This window comes from Trichomycterus rosablanca, chromosome 13, assembly GCF_030014385.1.
Source record: "Trichomycterus rosablanca isolate fTriRos1 chromosome 13, fTriRos1.hap1, whole genome shotgun sequence".
In the NCBI taxonomy this organism is placed as follows: domain Eukaryota; kingdom Metazoa; phylum Chordata; class Actinopteri; order Siluriformes; family Trichomycteridae; genus Trichomycterus; species Trichomycterus rosablanca.
This window is the reverse complement of record NC_086000.1, coordinates 20,321,218-20,342,623: the sequence shown is the minus strand read 5'-3', so window position 1 is coordinate 20,342,623 and position 21,406 is coordinate 20,321,218. Positions and strand designations below refer to the sequence as shown.

Genomic DNA, 21,406 nt, shown 5'->3' with positions numbered 1-21,406 from the left:
ATCGACAGATAGATCTATAAATCTGCGCTACGGTAGGAAGTTTCGATAGGGTAGGACAAATCGACAGAACACCGGTGTTACGGAGAATTCAGTGCCCCCTGTTTCCCCTTTAACGCGCATGTGCAAAAATCATGACGTTTTTTTCAGTCGCTTCGTTGAGCGTCGGTTTATTTGGAATATGTGTTTACAGAGGTATGTTCTTTTCACATTTCATGTTGTATGTTAGGTAGTTTGTGATTAAATACATACTTTAAAGTATTGAATGAACTACTGTCAGAGGTTTTATTGCTCCACCGCAAGTCAGAGGTTTTCACACTGCTGTCTTCAGCCTTGCTGTCAATCAACTAGAATTAAGGTGTCAGATTGTTTTGTAAATAAATCCTAATACAGGACATGCTCTTATTCACACACTAGTTTAAGGTTATTCATCTCAGCTGCACTACCATTTACTTTCAAGAATAGTTTCATTCATGGTGATCTCTCGTTCATTTAAACTTCACAAACTGCATCCATGTGATTTTAAAATTAACAAACAGTATGTAGAACAAGTTTAACCTATAGACCAGTCCATTACACTAACAACACAGGGGGGAACACATTTACCTGGAGACCTGGAAAAAATGGTTCCCCACATGTATATCACTGTGTGTGTAATTATAAAACACTACAGTGATGCTGGTGATGTATTTATCTGTTGCTATTATGTAGAACAAGTTTAACCTATAGACCAGTCCATTATACTAACAACACAGGGGGGAACACATTTACCTGGAGACCTGGGGAATATGGTTCCCCACATGTATATTACTGTGTGATGATTCTTTTCTTTTTTTTAATGCAAACTACAGGCACACACATTTTAAGAACAAAATATCTGTATTAGAAATTAGTGTTAAACTAAATTATGCATATATTACAATTATGCAAATATATAATAAAGAAATCCACCTCAATGCAAATTAAAACTTAAATACATATTTATAGCTTAATAGAAATATATATATTTTTAAACGAAATAAAATAAAATCTGGGATGGTGCCCTGGGATTGACTAGCATCACATCCATAGTGCACTCCTGCCGTACGTCCAGTTTCCCCAGGAACAGTTCTGGATCCTCCACGGCCATGACCAGGATAAAGCAGTTACTAAACAGAAATGAATGATTAATTTACTATCTACTTTTTAAATAAACTAAAAGAGCAACATAAAATAAAATACAGCAACAAGCAAACTTTTTAGAAATAACGTCCCAGTTAACCTTGGTCTAATCTTCAGTACATGCTGGACAATGAAGGTCTTCCTCTACTGGTGGGTTGCCAACACATGACTGGTGGTACCATCTGTCACATCCATCACAGGCTATAATAGATAGATCACTTTATTAATCCCAGAGGGAAAGTAAAGGACATATATAATAGCATGGTGCAATGAAAAAGCCAATAAAATTAAGGCATTATTACTATTTCTTTGGTACCACCAGTCATGTGTTGGCAACCCACCAGTAGAGGAAGATCTTCATTGTCCGGTATGTACTGAAGATTAGACCAAGGTTAACTGGGACGTTATTTCTAAAAAGTTTGCTTGTTGCTGTATTTTATTTTATGTTGCTCTTTTAGTTTATTTAAAAAGTAGATAGTAAATTAATCATTCATTTCTGTTTAGTAACTGCTTTATCCTGGTCATGGCCGTGGAGGATCCAGAACTGTTCCTGGGGAAACTGGACGTATGGCAGGAGTGCACTATGGATGTGATGCTAGTCAATCTCAGGGCACCATCCCCAAATAAATTTGCACGTCAGATTTTATTTTATTTAGTTTAAAAAAAAAATGTTTTTATTAAGCTATAAATATGTTAGTTTTTCAAGTATTTAAGTTTTAATTTGCATTGAGGTGGATTTCTTTATTATATATTTGCATAATTGTAATATATGCATAATTTAGTTTAACACTAATTTCTAATACAGATATTTTGTTCTTAAAATGTGTGTGCCTGTAGTTTGCATTAAAAAAAAGAAAAGAATCATCACACAGTAATATACATGTGGAGAACCATATTCCCCAGGTCTCCAGGTAAATGTGTTCCCCCCTGTGTTGTTAGTATAATGGACTGGTCTATAGGTTAAACTTGTTCTACATAATAGCAACAGATAAATACATCACCAGCATCACTGTAGTGTTTTATAATTACACACACAGTGATATACATGTGGGGAACCATTTTTTCCAGGTCTCCAGGTAAATGTGTTCCCCCCTGTGTTGTTAGTGTAATGGACTGGTCTATAGGTTAAACTTGTTCTACATACTGTTTGTTAATTTTAAAATCACATGGATGCAGTTTGTGAAGTTTAAATGAACGAGAGATCACCATGAATGAAACTATTCTTGAAAGTAAATGGTAGTGCAGCTGAGATGAATAACCTTAAACTAGTGTGTGAATAAGAGCATGTCCTGTATTAGGATTTATTTACAAAACAATCTGACACCTTAATTCTAGTTGATTGACAGCAAGGCTGAAGACAGCAGTGTGAAAACCTCTGACTTGCGGTGGAGCAATAAAACCTCTGACAGTAGTTCATTCAATACTTTAAAGTATGTATTTAATCACAAACTACCTAACATACAACATGAAATGTGAAAAGAACATACCGCTATAAACACATATTCCAAATAAACCGACGCTCAACGAAGCGACTGAAAAAAACGTCATGATTTTTGCACATGCGCGTTAAAGGGGAAACAGGGGGCACTGAATTCTCCGTAACACCGGCAAAACAGCGTCACCATAGCAACAGTGCGACGCGAGCCATTGAAAAATAGGAATCGTTCGTTCGTTCGTGTGAGGTAAATAAACATTTAATCTTAACAACTTTTTACTTAGCAAAAAATAAGCAGAAAGTATATTAATGAGTTTTGGATTAAGATAGAGAGCAATTTGGAAATTAAACTGTTAGGTAATGTTATCTAGTGAGTTTCAGGTTAACTGGTAGTCTGAACTGAAACTTTTCAGGTAACGTTAGCTAAAAGGCTAACAGTTTCTAGCATTAGACAACAGCTGCTAAATAACTGAAGCTCACTGAATACTGTGGATAACGTTAACCTAAAAGCTACAATAAGCAACAAGAACAAGAACAATAATAGTAATACAATAATAAGCAACAGACGAAATACCATCTCTGACTACATCCACAAGGTGGACCAACAAAGCAGGTGTGTATAATTTAAGAGTGGACAGTAAGTGGACATGGTATTTAAAAACTCCAGCAGCGCTGCTGAGTCTGATCCACTCATACCAGCACAACACACACTAACACACCACCTGTCACTGCAGTGCTGAGAATGATCCACCACCTAAATAATACCTGCTCTGAGGTGGTCCTGGGAGTCCTGACCATTGAAGAATAAGGTAAAAGAGGGCTAACAAAGTATGCAGAGGAACTGATGGACGACAGTGGAACTGTAGAGCTACAAAGTGCACCTATAGATAGATAACTTTATTAATCCCATAGGGAAAGTCAGTAAATGGTTAGTAAACTATATGGTTAGTGGAGCTGATAGAAAAAGAGTATACATACAAGTTTTAATGTTATGGCTGATCGTATATAATTTTATAACCCAAAGGTTGTCCCTTTTGTAGATATTCAAGTGTCCACTACCATCACTGAGCCACATTTGCTTATTCACCTCTCATACATGAGTGAAAACTATGAACACTACTCTGCAGCATCTAACATCCGGCGTAGATCATCAGCCAAGGTCACAAGATCCAGCAAGAAGGTCCTGGGTTCGATCCCCAGGTGGGGCGGTCTGGGTCCTTTCTGTGTGGAGTTTGCATGTTCTCCCCATGTCCGCGTAGGTTTCATCCGGGTGCTCCGGTTTCCTCCCACAGTCCAAAGACATGCAAGTGAGGTGAATTGAAGACACTAAATTGTTCATGACTGTGTTTGATATAACCTTGAGAACTGATGAATCTTGTGTAATGAGTTAACTGCCTGTCCTGTCATGAATGTAACCTAAGTTTAAAACATGATGTTAAAATCCTAATAAACAAACAAACAAACTGTAATTTATATTGTTTTTATATATATATATTTTATATATTGTTCACTTTTATAATTATTATTCTTATATGCAATTATATGTTATTTTCTATATATAGTATTCATATAGCTGTCATTTTGGTTCACTTTTATAATTGGTCTTATTTATAATATTCTGATTATTATTATTATACTACTTGCTGCAATTATCTTAATAAAATACTTTCTACTGCACAATCTGTAGTTAATCTGTAGCATAAATCTACTATTTTATCTATGATGATGTAAAGGAGAAGAAAACGGGAAATAAATAGTATCGCAGAGTTTCGGGGGCAGGTTTCAATAATTTTAAGGTTACGGGAACGTTAGGGGAACGTTCCCAGAACTATAATGCACAACCAAATGGGAACGTTCTATTTCCGTAAAGAAAACTTTCCTGGGGAACCAAAGGGCAACCAAAATGATCCGTTCCCAGAACATTCTGGGAACCAAAAACTAACGTTCCCAGAACGTTCTGGGAACCAAAAATTGTTAGCTGGGTAGTGGCAGCAGATAATAGCTACAACTATGTTTCTTAATCCTTCCCTGTTGCTTGAACTGGGTATGCAGAAGAAACGTAAACTGTAGGGGCCACAGGATAAATAGGCTCGATTTCAGGTGTGCTTGGTGTACTTACTTGGCACTTAGAAGGGGTGTAAAACAGCCCTACATGTGTTTTTTCCACATATGACGCAGTCTTTTAAGTCCTTGGATAAACCCTAATAAGGTAGTTATTATTTTATGCATTACCACTTCCGCAGTAGAGTCTAAAACCCCCGCTGTTACATTCATTTAGTTGCATAGTACTTGAATTCTAACAAAAGTGTCGAGTGATTACCAGGAGTGGGGTTCGAACCCACGTGGACATTCGTCCATTGGATCTTAAGTCCAACGCCTTAACCACTCGGCCATCCTGGTCACGTGATAATAACAAGTTACTAAATTTCTGAAATGACTGGCGTATCTTCACGCGTTGTAAACAACACCATACTCCTCAATGAAATGAATTATTTTGTAAATGAATTGCCTCTATTTTCAACTTACCAAAATAAATTAGCTCTATTTTGCTCGAGTGCTAAAAGTGGTGAACGTATCCGTTTAACAAGCTTCATTTCTCAGTAGTACGGTGGCAGCGTTATCAGACAAAGTAGCTTCTCGGTGGTTTAAATAATGCCACTCGCGTTTTTATATCGTTATGTTGTTTAAAATAGTAGTAGTTTTTCTATTTTATGTGGTCTAAATACGTAACTTAAACTTTATATTATTATCTATCTTTCTATCAAACTAACTATTGATCGAATATCTAATACAATGCCAAAGTTGATTTTTTTCAACGCTTGAATGAATTGTTAAAGGAAGCTGACACTGCTGCCATAAAGCCTTCTAGATCAATACATGTAACCACATTAACAGGATCAAGAACATCAACATGCCCTCGTATGATCATTTATCTGACTTAAAAGTAAATTAGACTTGTTTATTTCAATCAAAAGTGCAGGACAAAAGCTGTTCATCTATTCCATACTTTAGATTACCATAAACCAAACCACTAACATCTAGTCAGTGTTTATGTGATAGGAACATGCAGTGTGTTAATAATATTTACTATATTTAATTGTGACATTGAGCTGGGATTTGAATTTACGTTCTCTGGCATGTATGTGAGCTTTTAGACATTTAGTTGCCTAGTACCTACATCACTACAAATCTAAAACCATCGTGTGTTTACCAGGAGTGGGGTTCGAACCCACGCGGACACATGTCCATTGGATCTTAAGTCCAACGCCTTAACCACTCGGCCATCCTGGTTATACAATTAATGCAATTGTACTACTAAGCAAGATTACTTTATGCTCTTCATGCTTCTTCAATTTCACAAAGCCTTTGGCATAAACACCACCATACTCATCAATAGAGGAAATTATTTTGTAAATGACCTGCCCAACAAGTAAATTAGCTTTATTTTACTCAACAGTGGTATAAGTAGGGTGGCAGCGTTTTAAAACAAAGCAGCTTCAAAGTGGATTAAAATTATATCAATCAGTAGTAGCACTTTTAGAAGGGATTTTAGAAGTGCTACATCATTATGTTTTCTAAAATAGTAGCTACAATGTCAAGTGATTATTACTTATTTTATTGCTACTACGACATGGACAGTAAAGTCGTTTAGGGAAAAAAATTTCTATAGAGAAGTAACTTGTTTGTGTATACAGAATATAAATTCAGCCCTGCCATCTATTGTTGTCTTATTAGCAATATTCCAAACTCCATTTCCAGAAAATTTGGGTCACTTTTGAAAAATGCAATAAAAAGTAAAATCTTAATTGTTAATTCACTTGAAGTGTCACTGGTTTTTGCACTTCATGTTGGCAACAGTCTGGTTTTGTTTTTTTTTCCATCTGTGTACATAAGCCATTTAGTTGCACATTACCTAAATCATCACAATTCTAAAAGCAGTAGTAACTACCAGGAGTGGGGTTCGAATCCACACAGACATTTGTCCATTGGATCTTAAGTCCAACGCCTTAACCACTCGGCTCAGGTTTGGGATGATTGTAGACTGAACTTCCAAAATGAATGATATTTCACAAAGCTTTTAGCATAAACACCACCATACTCATCAATGGAGGGAATTATTTTGTGAATGACACAGACATATTCTACTTTAACTAGTAAATCAGCTCCCTTACCCAACAGTGCTAGAAGTGCTGAAACTATCCGCATGACAAGCTTTATTTCTCAGTAGTAAGGTGGCAGCATTTTAAAACAAAGTAGCTTCTAAAATGATATCATTTAGAAGTGCTACATCGTTATGTTTTCGTAAGTACTAATAGTAGTTACTGTCTTTTCATCTTTGTCACATAGAATCCAACATCAAGTTTTTCCAAAAAAGGAGCTGAAATGTGGAGTCATGTGACCACAGAACACGTTTCCACTGTTTTTCTCAGATCTCAGATGACGTTGGGCCCAGAGTACTCACCGGTGCTTTTGCTCAAAATTAAGGATGCATTTCTTTTAAGGTTACGTTAAGTGACAATGATTTTCCAAAGAACTCTCAAGCCTATGTGGCTGTGTTCATCATGGTAGAATGTTGGTTTCTCACACAGTACTGCTGGTGGGCTCAGTGGTCATGGACATTCAGCAGTTTTTTCCACTCTTGGCTTTTAAGCACCAAAATATCCCCTGCTCTCTTAATTTTTTTATGATGTTATAAAAATTCAGATGGTGAAAGACCAAGTTCCCAAAATCTCTGGGCAAGCATGCAGTGATTGGTTACTAAGGATGTGTAAATGTCTTCCATGTAGCTGTCTAAATGTATATATAAACTATATTATAGCATATTTAGTCCATTTATCTCCTTGCATATATCTACTTAGAGGTGTATTTCTTTCAAGTTAGAGCAGACTGCAAGGAATTTAATTGTATAATTGTGTGTGGTATGACTTAAAACCCATTTCTTCCATTAAAATTCAATATGAAAGTAACTTAATGCAGTTTCATGAGCAAAAAGTGCAGTTAGGTTTGAATGAATAAATAAAAATAGGTCTCTAATGTTTTTGGTACCATGTTCCAAGTCCTAAAATATGCCACAAACCATTTGAACTTTAACCTTTCATTCATTACACCTGTGTTTACTAACTGTTCCTATACCTCAATAAATACTAATTTTTGTATGCTATGCATACACCATAAAAGTGTCAGCTGTCATCATCCCAAACTGTCAGCCTCTGTCTCAGTTCTCACCTGTGTCTCTTTTGGACCTATCTGAGATCTTAACAGGGATGCGAAGCTCCACTTGTGTTTTGGATCCTGCTCCATCAAAACTTGTTAAGGGTTGTTTTCCAGTTATCTCATCACTTATCACAGAGATAATCAATTCCTCTCTTAGTTCTGGCTCAGTCCCTCAATCACTCAAATTGGCTGCTGTTACTCCCATACTTAAAAAACCTGGACTTGACTCTAACATTATGAGTAACTTTCGGCCCATTTCCAATCTTCCATTTCTGTCGAAAATACTGGAACGTGTTGTTGCCTCACAGCTCAAAGATCACCTAAATTCCAATAATCTATTTGAATCATTTCAGTCTGGTTTCCGCCCCCAGCACAGCACTGAGTCAGCCCTCCTCAAAGTCACAAATGACCTTCTTCTTTCCTCAGACTCTGGACAAATTAATATTCTCGTCCTCCTTGATCTTACTGCAGCTTTTGACACCATTAATCACTCCATTCTTCTGTCCCGCCTTGAATCCTCTGTCAACATCACTGGTACTGCCCTTTTGTGGTTAAGGTCATATCTCATAAACAGACAACAGTTTGTTAATATCAACAATTGTAGTTCTGCCATTGCTCCACTGTCCCAAGGCGTTCCCCAAGGCTCAGTGTTAGGTCCCCTTTTGTTTATTCTTTATATGCTCCCCCTTGGTGACATCATACGTCGGCATGGTTTACATTTCCACTGCTATGCTGATGATATTCAGCTTTACATCTCCTCCAAATCCATTAATACTGAACTTCACTCCACTCTGACAAATTGCATCACTGAAATGAAATTGTGGATGAAAGCTAATTTCCTCAAATTAAACTGTGAAAAATCAGATATGATCATCGTAGGTCCTACAACCCTGGCAAAAACCACAAAAAATTTTCAAATTACCATTGATAATGACACTTTGTCTCCGTCTTCTAACATCCGAAATCTTGGTGTAATTTTTGATAGCAACCTCTCTTTTGACCGCCATGTAAATCACATCACCAAAACTGCTTTCTTTCATCTAAAAAACATAGCACGTCTACGTCCATCACTCTCCTTTTCTGCCGCCGAAACCTTGATTCATGCTTTTATTACATCCAGAATTGATTATTGCAATAGCATCCTTTATGGTACATCTAACAAAATCCTAAAAAAACTTCAGTATATCCAGAATTCAGCTGCTCGCCTCCTTACTCATACTCGCTCCCGTGATCATATTACACCTGTTCTACAAAAACTTCATTGGCTTCCCGTTGCTCAACGCATTCAATTCAAAATTCTTCTATTCACTCACAAAGCTCTCCATAATCAGGCCCCATCCTACCTCACCGACCTGCTCCATCAGCACATTCCCTCCCGTAGCCTTCGCTCTTCTGAGGCTAACCTACTGTCCATACCCTCTAGGACCAAGCACCGGACCTGGGGTGACAGGGCCTTTTCCATAGCTGCTCCATCTTTATGGAATGCTCTCCCCAAACACCTACGAGATTGTCCTGACCTGTCCAAATTCAAGTCACTTCTCAAAACTCATCTATTCAGAGTGGCATTTAACTTGTAACAACACAAAATAAATGCTTTTATTTTTGCTATTCTTTTTAATAGTTTTTATACTTAGATCACGACAGAAATGTGAAGTCCTAGATCCTAAAACTTGTAAAGTTTTCAGTTTCCTGATTGCATGTAAATCTGTCCTGTTTCTGTCTAATTTTAAGAAATTGTTCTATATTTGTTGTTCTCTCTCATAATTTAGCTAATTTTTAATGAACTGTCTTATGCTGCTCTCTTTGTTTTTATCTTAATTATTCTTGATGTTGATGTACTATTTTGATTTTGTACTATGATTTGTATGGTGTATGTACGTATTTGTTTTGATTATTTGTCTTATGTAAAGCGTCTTTGAGTATCTTGAAAAGCGCTATATAAATAAAATGTATTATTATTATTATTATATAGTACCATACTGTACATTTTTATTATTATTGCTTGTTTCTATACAGTAAGTGAATGTTGTATGTATACAAGAAGTTGTTGTTGTCTGATGTGAGCTGCTGTAACAAAGAAATTTCCTGCAAAGGATCAATAATGGCTCTATGGCCTTAGTGGTGGAGTCACTTAAGTTCCTGGGCACCACCTTATCCAGGGACCTAAAGTGGGAAAAGAACACACTCTCCATCGCCAGGAGGGCTCAGCAGAGAATGTTCTTCCTGAGACAGCTGAAGAAATTCAACCTGCCCCAGAGTCTGCTGATCCAGTTCTACACAGCAATAATAGAGTCCATCCTTACATCGTCCATCACCATCTGGTTTGGTTCCTCAACATCACATCAAACTCCAGCGTATAATCAGGACAGCGGAGAGGATCATTGGATGTAGTCTGCCAACGCTTCAGGACATTTACAACAGCAGAGTGCTGAAGCGTGCCGGCAAAATTACAAACACATCAAGACACGCTAACAGCTTTTTCCCCAGAGCTGTAACACTTTTTAACCAAAGTTGTTCTCTTGGGCATATGTTGGTAAATACTGGTTAACAGTCCGTGTGCTGTCGGGTCTGTTAAATATGTTCTATGTTACATGTCATATATGTGTAATTGTCTGTACTATTATGTGTATTGTTTGTACTACTATGTGGACTGTTGTGTGTATCATTGAGTGTATCACCAAAGCAAATTCCTCGTATGTGTAACATACCTGGCGAAATAAAGTGATTCTGATTCTGATAAAGAATCCATCCATCCATCCATCCATCCATCTATCTATCTATCTATCTATCTATGATGGACCATGCGGTCGCTTCTTGCAGCCTGCACTAAACTAAAAACATATTTATTTACCAAAGAAGTGCAGTTACAGCATAGTATGATGAGTAAAATGAATGAAATGTTTGGCAGGTTTGTCGTTTTGCTCGTTTTGGGCTCCTCTTAAATGCACTTTTGAGGGGTCGTGTCACAACCTGGAGGCGTGTTGACCCCGATGGCCTCCCACACACCGCTTTCTCTTTAAGACCTTGGCTACTTTGCATAGCATGTTAAATCAGTAGTTATGGCGGAATGTAGCAAAACTACCTCGGGGCTTCCTCCTTCAGGCGAAATGAGCTGTCTGGCACGGGCTCTGTCCCACAGCACTTTAAATCAGCTTGAGCAGTCGGAGTCTTTTCAGTCGCAGTCGTCGTTGTACCGGATGGGTCCGTCACGTCGGAGAAGAATATCAAGCAGTCAAAGCGTAGAGTCTGCAGATGTGAGTCCAAGCGCTGAGGCGCGGGTCCTCGTCATCAACACCGGTGGAACCATCGGGATGATGTACCACAATGAGGGTAACACATTATTCATTTACTTTAGCGTTAGGTACCAGACATGATAATGAACGTGAGCAGCTTTTTAGCTTCTGCTTCTACCTGCAGTGAGTCCACATTGTGGAAAGAAAAAACGCGGTTCTGACGGAACTGGATGAAAGTAGCTGGTGTTTCTCTACAATACAAGATCTGGTCTAAGATCCAACCAAAGCCAAGTCAGAAGCTTGCAGATGTTTAGTTTTACAACTCAGAATTTGTAAAAGCGTTTAGAATTAAGAAGTCCTAAACATTTTATTGGCACTCTGTTGACTATTACTATGGTTTACTTTCAAAATAATGAGTATGTTTCGAGCATTTAGGGGGGGGGGGGGGCGCGGACAAACTTTACAGTGTACACAATATTTCTATATGTTATTTCAATGCTTATACTATCTGATCTATAATAAATACACATAAGTATAAATGCATCTGTATCAAATACACTTTACAACATATTAACATATAACATTTAGCCATTGTAACCTCTCACTGCCTACACAAAACAGAATAATAGCAGGCTAAACAGTTCAATATATTTCAAAAGTTAACTGGGAGGTTTATAGTTATAGCTATTTCTTAAAAGTGTATGAACGTGTACGATTAGTTATGCCTGTAATACAGAATTAAGTTCTATACCGTAACAAAAAAATATGAATGTAAATGTTAATGTTGCGATGACGGTGATGTAAAATAATGTAAAATAATTCAAAGTCCAAACATTTGAGTGGTTTAACGAGAAGGCTACTTTAAATGTCACACAAGCTCAGTGCAAAACAACACGAGCACAGTCGGAAAAGGTCAATTCCGAAATCTTCCCTACACACTCGCTCCCTGCGCCCTATAGTGCACTTAACATTCTTAAAGGGCCAGACAATATATTTATAATTCACATTACACAACAGGTGAGACATTCTTAAAATAGCTCTTTTATTTAGGAATAAATAGTCCTTACACGGGCAGGAAAAACTACGGCAGACACAAAAGTCAGAACAGGGGATCGGGCGTAACGTTATTATTACTGTTTGCTCCTTATTCTCCACACTTGTGCTCGATTTACACTGAATATATATTAAGTAAATACGTACATATCCGCACATGCACGCGCTTGTGTTAATTTCCGGTTGAACTGATAAAAAATGTTGATTTCGGAAAATTAAAATACGAGCCGTTTTTTTAGTTTCTGCTTGTTACCTCACAGCTAACGCTAGCCAGTGTGGCTCTTCACTTGTCACCTTACACAGTGAGCACCCCACAACCAATCAGTGAGCTCCAACCGCCTACACCTCCCACCCCTCCCTTACTGTGGATGCGCAGTCTGATGTCCTGAAGTCTCAATTTTCAAGGTAAACCTGAAGCAGAAATTTGGCGCTTCACATTTTAAAAATACCGTCACTATTTTTGAATATACCGTATTACCGTCATACCGCCCAACCCTATACAAGTGTATGGAAACTTTTGACTATTAAAAAAGGCTATATAAGTAGTAAAAAGTGACATTCTAAAGCGATGTGGAAAAGCTTAATTCAAGAAACCCAAAACAAATAAAAACATATTGCAACAATGCCAAAGAAACACCAATTCTCCACTAAGTGTCAGTTGTTGGAAACACCAAAGAAACCAAAAGAACAAAACTATAGTTAAAAAGAACACTAGTAAAATTAAGTGTTTATCACTAACACAATAGGCCAGAATTAATGACATTTGTGATGAATAAACACCATTAATGTGCAGTTTTAAGCAAATAATTCAAACTTATGATATATTTAAAATAATAATCTTTGTTTCTTTAAATAAAAAAAACTTGGCTAAAAGTTAAGTGATTAAATGGAATTTACACTCGTGTATATTACTGCACAGAAAAAAAAGCCCACAGGGTAAGAAGTGCTGTCCTTGTGGGGCCTTTTTTATGTAGTTCATGGCCAAAAAAAGTTGAGAACCTCTGCATTAAGCTGTGTTAAGCCTAACATGTTATTTCCTAGGGATGTTAATTTTTAACTGATTACCTGAAAAAACTGAAAAGTCATTGTTATGCTGCTGGGTAAAAATTTAATTTAAATTCTTTACATATCTCTTACACAAGTACAGATGTGTTTATTTTGTGCTTCTTTTCCCACAGCACAGTATCCTATGAAACGGTACCTTTTTCAATCCGTGATTGCACATTTAGTGGCTGTTTTGATCACAATATGGGACACTGAAAGCTTGTCAATTAACTGTTAACCGTCAGTGATCAGACAGTAAGTGTGTGAAAGATTTGATAGGGTTTTGAAAAAACAGCATTAGAGACAAAATATTATGGGTTATTTTTTTGACTATCAAGGAATAAACAAATTGATGTTTAAACTGCAGTTGGCAATGCCTATAGGAGGTTGGTCTCTTATTGTCTCTACAAATTTGTCTTGTGCTTAGTGGTTGAGGTGCCTGCATAAGTGGTTTATAATATATAGCCTGTAAAAGAGTTTTGACAGATTTAGCTCTAATTCTGTTTGGTTTGTAGACTGTTTACTCATGCATACTCGTTCCTGTTCACAGTGCAACCCTGATGAGATTTGAACAGCAGGTCCATCCTGCTCTTTGCATCTGTTTACCTTATTATATTAGCATGCTACTGTTTTTGCTTCAGGCTGTTAAATATAGTACATACACTAATCAGCCATAGCATTAAAACCACTATTATTGTGTGGGTCCCCTTCGTACCACCCAAACAGCATTGAACCATCGAGGAATGAACTCCACAAGACCTCTATAGGTGTCCTGTGGCATCTAGCACCAATACGTTGGCAGCATTTCCTTTAAATTGTGAGATGGGGCCTCTTCCATCACTTGAGCTGTTTTTCTAGCACATCCCACAGATGCTCGATTGTATTGAGATCTGGGGAATTTAAAGGCCATGTCATCACCTTGAAATATTTATCATGTTCCTCAAACCATTTCTGAATGCTGAATACCAATGAAGGTGTGTACTTGGTCTGCAGCAGTGTTAGGTTGGTGGTATGTGTCAAAGTAACATCCACATAAATGCCAGGAACCAAGGTTTCCCCACAGAATATTGCCCTACATCCTTTCTTGCAGGAGTGTGGTGATCAGGGAGCACGAGGTGCATCAAGCCCCCTTATATATGCAGTATCTTGCATAGTCATTTTTAAAATATTTTGTCATTTGTGATTAGTATTAAGCTGTAAGAACCTGTCATGTAAATAATTACATAAAAACTATTCTTTTTTTCAATTCCTCAGTAAAGACATTTTTGTCAGTCAAAAATTACTGAACACTGTGACAAAAAATATGAATGCACTATATGTGCAGTGGATTCTGAAAGTATTCAGATTCCTTGACGTTTTGCATGTTTTGTGTTGTGGATTTGTTTTGGATGTGATTTTCTTTTAAACTGTTTTTGTATTTGACCGCATATGTCCATCCCTCAATTCATACCAGTCTTCCTCTACCTGCTGCTAAGAAACTGTCTTTATATATTTAGCTTCCTGCAAAAAGGCCAAATTTAAAGATTTTTTTGGACTTATTATGAGAAAAGACGGTTTATTGGAAAACACAATTATACTTGTAAGAGTTAGAGGTAAAAGAGGATAAGGACTGCCAGAAAGTAGATGGATGGATACAATTAGAGCATTAGCCATTAGGAATCCTAAAGGCCCTAACAAACAACAGGCTGTTATTGGGACCATCCATATGGTTTAGGATTGACAGCAACTTCCTAATAATTTTTAATTCTGGTAAAATACAACCTCCTAATATCTATAAAAAAATACATCCAAGCCCAATACTTAGCATGCTTTGTAAATTGGAGTTTTGTCTTTTCTTTAGTTTTGCCTTTTTAACCCAGCTGGCTGATACTGTTGTATTACACAGCACTTAGTGTGAACATTTAACTTTTTTTTTTTATTTTTTTTTATTTTTTTTTATTTTTTTTAGCCTAGAGGCAACATGTAATCCTGGCATAATTGATGGGGATTAAGTTAATGGTTTTAGGGACAGTGGCAGCCTAATGGGTGGAGCTTTGGACTATTGAACAGTAGGTTGTGGGTTTGAATACTGGCTCTGTTGTGCAGGCATTGTTGGGCCCTTGAGCAAGGCTCTTAACCCTCTCAGCTCCAGGGGTGACATATAATAGCTGACTCTGCGCTCTTCTAGCGTTCAAACAAGCTGGGATATGCAGAAAAACTGATTGTACTGTACACATGTATATGCAGGCATTCCATCTGCTCTAAATGATCTAATCTTGGATCATAAATAGTAATTTTAGGTTAAATACCTTCTTGACACATAGGCAAATGCAACAGTTCTCAAACTTAAAGGATTTGACTATCTTTTTTTGTTGTTGTCAGTTTGTGCATTTGCATCATCACACTGTAGCTCTAGTCATGGGCTGTATCAAGCAGCCTGAATATTCTTCTCCCTGCATCTCCTATTTATTACATTATTTATTCAAGTGGTCTTGTTACCTTTTCAGTTTTATCACTGGCAGGTATTACTATTCTCTACACATCCCATTTTAAACACAAATGGTATTAAACTACAGCTATAACAACAGCTACTCTTCTTAGAAGGCATCTTACAAGACTTTGAAGTATGTATGTGGGAATTTGTGCCAATTCTGTAAAAAGAGCTTTTGTATGGCTGGGCACTGATGTTGGAGAGGAAAGCCCTAATTGATGTTCCAGTTTATTTCAATGCAGGTCAGTGGGGCTGAGTTAATGCTCTGTGCAGACTCTGGAGTTTCTTTAAACCAAGTCTTTCATTATGTCTTTATATACTTCGCTTTGTGCACATGGGCACAGTCATGCTGTAACAGGATAGGGCCTTCCCTAAACTGTTGCTACAAAGTTGGAAGCATAGAATTTCCTTTATATTATTGACTTATTACATCTGTTAGCAATTCAAAAAACAGTCCATATAGCATATGTTTAGGAAGCATATTATTTAAAAAGTAGCTTTGGGCATGCATTCATGCTTAAAAATCCCAAAGGTTGCCAGATTTCTGACAGTGTCTTGCATAAACAATTCAAACTTTGATGAAATGTTTACTGAGGTTCAGAGTTCAAAGCACTATCATCCTAAGGTGTTGTCACACCTAATTGTAATGCAACTGCACCATAAACCTTCTGCACAAATTGGACATTACATTTTTTGGAAGCTTCAAATTGCAGGCAAGACATGATGACTGATAACACTGCTGCCCTGCAGTAAAGTACATTACTTATACATGTTGATGACACACATACCCCTACTCCATCTATAAGACTTGTTAACAAACCCCAAAATCTGGTAAGATGGTTAGTTCTAATTACATCAAATGATGCATTTACTTTTGTTTATTCTATTTTCATCTAATTCCCCAGTTGTAACTTTTCACTATTGCTGCCAACTCATGACTTACGAAGAGCCAAGAGACAATCGCATGCCTTCTCCGACATGCGTGCAGAAATAACCCGCCAGAGGTGGGGTCTGACAGAGTGCGGCGACTCGCACATCATAATCATCTAATCACCTTTAATGCAGGTGCCACCACCAGCCAGCAGAGCCGTTATTGCATCAGCAATGAGTAACACATTCAACCCACCCAGAAGATGGAGCCAATCATGCTTGTGTTTGCACCTACCCGGTCGAAAGCCCAGCTAAGACTAGCACATTAGACCACTGCACCACTCAAGTAGATTTCTTTACTTGAGTGCTATAGTATAAAAGCAATAAAATAAATTTATTGTTTTTTATTCTTATTTCTGATCAGAGGTCCTGTTTGTAAATCCAGTGTTGTGTTTGTGAGCAGATGCTGCCAGCTTTCATGTCCCGTTTTAAATTTAGCCTCCCCATGGCTCATACACGGCTTACTCGAGTTACCTTCACACTCGGCTGTGACTGCATGCATATTGCACGCTAGTCATGCATACACAGCTGACTCTTAAATACTAATGGCAGTTTGGGGAAATGACTAACCACCTTTTCTGGAAGAGATGTTTCTCAGTTGAGGCATTCGAAGAAATGCTTTTCACCTTAAAGGTGTTTTGTCTTCACATCACCTATTGGCTTTTAAAAATACATACTTTGTCTTCCAAGGCTGTACTATTGTACATATAGACAACCCTGTGTAGATAGCAATAAATAATATAGACAACCCTGTGTAGATAGCTTTGTAATCCTTTTTTTTACCTTGATGTAAACAGAAGTCTGTCATACTTGTATTTAGATATAGGGTGGGTTAGTGGGTCTAGGCAAGAGTAAACTGCATTCCAAATAATTACCATGTGTCACATACCTGTTGACTACTTCGAATATACTCAAATAACCTTAGCACCTCAGATTAATTGCTTACTTACACAGAAGGTTGTTTCTTTTGTATCCCATACTATGTAAACCCACATGCAGCTTCCATGATAAAATAGCACCCACAACAAGTCATCTACAAGTGAACATACAACCTTAATTTTAAAAGTTAAGACAGTAGGTCTTGTGAAGAACACAGCATGGGCAAAACCTCATGCATTGTTAGTTAGCACTGATGAAAAAGAAATCTTTTTAGAAATGTATCTGCATTTTACACATTAGAAATCCACATGAATTTGAAAGCAGCATGAAACAGGCCAATTAAATAAAAATTTAATGTGTTTTATTTGTGTTCTGTTGAGGAGCATGCAATAGAAAAGTGCACTGTTAAAATGGTTTTCACCCACCAAGACATTTCACATTTTAACAAATGAAATGAGTCTAACATTTTTAGTCAAACAGGAAATAAAGTAAATGCAATTTCATAATGTAATATTACTGATCATTTTACAAAATGTAATCATTACTTGAAAAATCCTGAATAAAATGGTTTTTTTGCCTACGTATGTTTTTATAAATACGTCTCCCTTTGGCCGTACTGTGGAAGCAGTCCTTAGTCCTTTCGAGCGTAATCTAATTTTAAATAAAGCAAAACTAGTTATTATAAAGGTATAAAGCAAATAACCAACAGCAGCAATATTAAGTTTTAGTTGAAGTGTTAAGTTAAATAGTAATAAATGTTGCAGTTCAGTATTTTATTTTTAGGATATTTTCTTGTAACATAATTTAAATTGTGGGTAAAATAAAAGTTAAAATATGAAGGTTAGAGATCCTTAGTTTTAAAGTTGTATCTGAAGCATACACGTGTCCTGTTGTTCTCCTGATCATTCACTCATTTTGAAACTGTAAATTAGTACAGGGACTTTCTTTTAACCAACCATGTTTTTCAAGCTTTTGTGGAATATTCAAATTTACACAAAACATTACACCTGCTTCAGGTCTAGTTGTTCAGCTAAGACTTGTTTGGTGGGAACATTTTGCCCAGGGGTTACAATACTAGGTACCTTACAAAGCATAGAAGACTGCAACCACCTTTGCTAAATGTTTAATTAAAGGAGATTGTTTTGCTTATTAATACTATTAGTTATCATATCATTATAATACTAATAGCATAACACCCATAACATTTATAATAAAACATGTCAGTACTGTTACCACTTTTAAAGTAAAAATTATATTACAGTTAAGTGGATTCAAGTGCCACAGTTGTGCATTTTTTATTTCTAAACAAGTGCTTATTAATTCTGACATACTACATCTGAATTTAATTTAATTTCAGTCATCCAAACCTGTTAAGTTCCAAACATGGAATTAAAGCTGCAGTGGATTTTAATAATGTATTTGTAAATTTTTTTTCTCTTTTAGCTGCAACCATATTTAGCGGTCGTTACAGCTGAACATTTCTGTCTGCATGTCTAATTTGGCACAGTTTTTATGCCGAATCCTTTCCTGATGCAACCTTCATTTTATATTTTTATCTGGACTTGGGACAGGCACTGAGGGCGCATTGTCTAGTGCGCTATACAATGGCTAGGCTATTCGGTAAATCGCTCTGGTGGCACAGCGGTGTAGCGTTCTAGTCCACCCACTGTCAGCCAGCCGGGTGTCTACGCAGACATGGTGGTCGAAGCCTTGTGATGGATTGGAATCCTGCACACACACACACACACACACACACACACACACACACACACACACACTGACTGACTGCATGTCTTTGGACTGTGGGAGAACACCGGAGCACTGGGAGAAAACCCCTGTGGACACAGGGAGAACATGCAAACTTTACATGGAAAGGACCCTGGGAGAACAAGCAAACTCCACTCAGAAAGGATGCCACACAGAAAGAACCCTTCTTCCCCTGGCTGCCCGGCCGGGAAATTAAACCTAGGCCCTTCTTTCTATAAGGCAACAGCAATACCCACTGCAGCACCGTGCTGCCTGCTATTCTGACAGTTGGTCTACATTTACTGGGTCTATTACTTCACCACTGTGAATGTTGCATGTATTTTTCCTCTTACTTTTTTTGCCCTCTCTGTTACAGTACTCTGTCCTGAACCCAATGCCCTGGTGAAAGCTCTGCGCAAACTACCCATTCTACACGATGAGCAATACGCTCAGCATACCCGACTCTATGAATACTACGATCCTCCCGAGAACACGCTGGTGCTGCCGTGAGTCTACACATACACAGCACATACAAATGTCCCTATATATTCATGAAGGGATGTGTTAATCACTTATATCAGGATAAATCATCACCATATTTTGTGACATTTTTATGTAATTTCCATAAAATATACACCCAAACCTTACTATTTAGCTTTCTGCTATAGTAACTCCTGGATTTCCACAACCATTTACCTGTTCTAGAATGATTGTGTCCCTGTGCACAATGTAAGGTTCATAAAGAAATGGTTGTCATGTACATACTGAATCTGCAGATTGTGACATTTACAAATAAGTATTATATAAAAATGGGACTAGATTCACATAATCATTTTTCCTTAGTATTAAAGTGATAAAGGTAATAAAATGTGAAATATTTGAGGAAAAGAAATGAAGTGCTTCTGTGTACTTTAGGTTTTATTACTGGAATACTGATGTGTGGGGCATCCAAGCAATACAACTTACACTTACACCAGCTCATTTGGTATTAAACACCTCAGTAAGGTCACAGTTAGGCTTTCAAATGGGTGGTGGCAATGCATAGAAAATAAAGGCTGCGTTCACTTGACACTTTTGTCATCCATCAGAAAAGGCATAGACGTACGTTGCTAGATCTGCAAAAAAATATATACACACACACGGGAGCAGCAGGGACATTTTTTAAGGTGGATTTTTCTGCCTTTATGTAGTTAATAAAGTAAATCCGCTGCCGCTTGCACAACCCCCATCAGATCAAGAAGAGCTGTTTTCCCACACCTCCCCTTCGACTTGTGTCCAATTTGCCGTTGCTTCTTTTTAGCTGCCAGTGTTGGGATCTCTCACAGAACCATATTGTGTATGGAGAGCTACGCTAAGCTCCATGTAACCCAGGCTCCTGGACTAGTCCTAGAGATTGCATATCGCAGTGGCAGAGGAAGAGACCCAGTCCAACCTGCCCTCCCTGAAACACGCCTGGCCAGGTTGGCGGCTCTGCTAGAATTCAAACTCGTGAGTGCTTTCTAACAGATCAAAGAATATTATTACCTGTAAGCAACAAATTATTATGAACCATCATGAAATGCTGACCCATCATGAACTGCACTCACAGTCAGGACAGCATTTCTTTGTGTTTGCAAATATCTAATTCTGTTAGATTTCTCAGCCCGAGCTGCCTTTTCTCTTCTGTCATTCTGACATGCCTGGCAGTCAAATTTCTATTTTTCTGGTTTTTCAGGGGCACGGCCAGTAAATTGTTGTAACTCCGGTTTTTTTTTTCAGTTTTTTTTTTTATTAGTTTTGTCCTTGGGTGACATGGCAGCTGGGCGGCACGGTGGCTAAGTGGGTAGTACTGTCGCCTCACAGCAAGAAGGTCCTGGGTTCGATCCCCAGGTGGGGCGGTCCGGGTCCTTTCTGTGTGGAGTTTGCATGTTCTCCCCGTGTCTACGTGGGTTTACTCCGAGAGCTCCAGTTTCCTCCCACAGTCCAAAGACATGCAAGTGAGTTGAACTGGAGACACAAAATTGTCCATGACTGCGTTTATTGTAACCTTGTGAACTGATGAACCTTGTGTAATGAGTAACTACCGTTCCTGTCATGAATGTAACCAAAGTGTAAAACATGACGTTAAAATCCTAATAAACAAAACAAACAAAATGACATGGCAACTGTTTTTTGCTGTTATGGGTTTAGTGGGTTCCCCTGTCTGGCTCTCTGTTGAACGTTTGGGTTGTAAATTGCTGGTGGACTGAGTAGCTGGCGGTATTT

At 37.7% G+C, this 21,406-nt stretch overlaps 1 protein-coding gene, 1 long non-coding RNA gene and 2 other non-coding genes across 5 annotated transcripts in view; 1 reads left to right on the top strand and 3 right to left on the bottom strand.

The window, feature by feature from the left end:
* Positions 1–981: 981 nt before the first annotated feature.
* Positions 982–2,722, bottom strand: LOC134325490 (uncharacterized). Its single transcript, XR_010014298.1, has 3 exons — positions 2,646–2,722; positions 1,259–1,359; positions 982–1,145 (listed from the first exon to the last, which is right to left on the bottom strand). It is a non-coding gene; the product is annotated as an uncharacterized LOC134325490 (long non-coding RNA).
* Positions 2,723–4,910: 2,188 nt separating this feature from the next.
* On the bottom strand, positions 4,911–4,993 carry trnal-uaa (transfer RNA leucine (anticodon UAA)). Its single transcript has one exon. It is a non-coding gene; the product is annotated as a tRNA-Leu (tRNA).
* An 808-nt stretch (positions 4,994–5,801) lies between these two features.
* On the bottom strand, positions 5,802–5,884 carry trnal-uaa (transfer RNA leucine (anticodon UAA)). The gene has a single exon. It is a non-coding gene; the product is annotated as a tRNA-Leu (tRNA).
* Positions 5,885–10,866: 4,982 nt separating this feature from the next.
* Positions 10,867–21,406, top strand: part of aspg (asparaginase homolog (S. cerevisiae)) — a 54,558-nt gene continuing 44,018 nt past the window's right edge. For both annotated transcript variants that reach the window (XM_063007089.1, XM_063007088.1), the window contains exons 1-2: positions 10,867–11,137; positions 19,539–19,668. In XM_063007089.1, coding sequence (XP_062863159.1) covers positions 10,867–11,137; positions 19,539–19,668 — 401 coding nt within the window. The remainder of the gene's footprint in view (positions 11,138–19,538; positions 19,669–21,406) is intronic.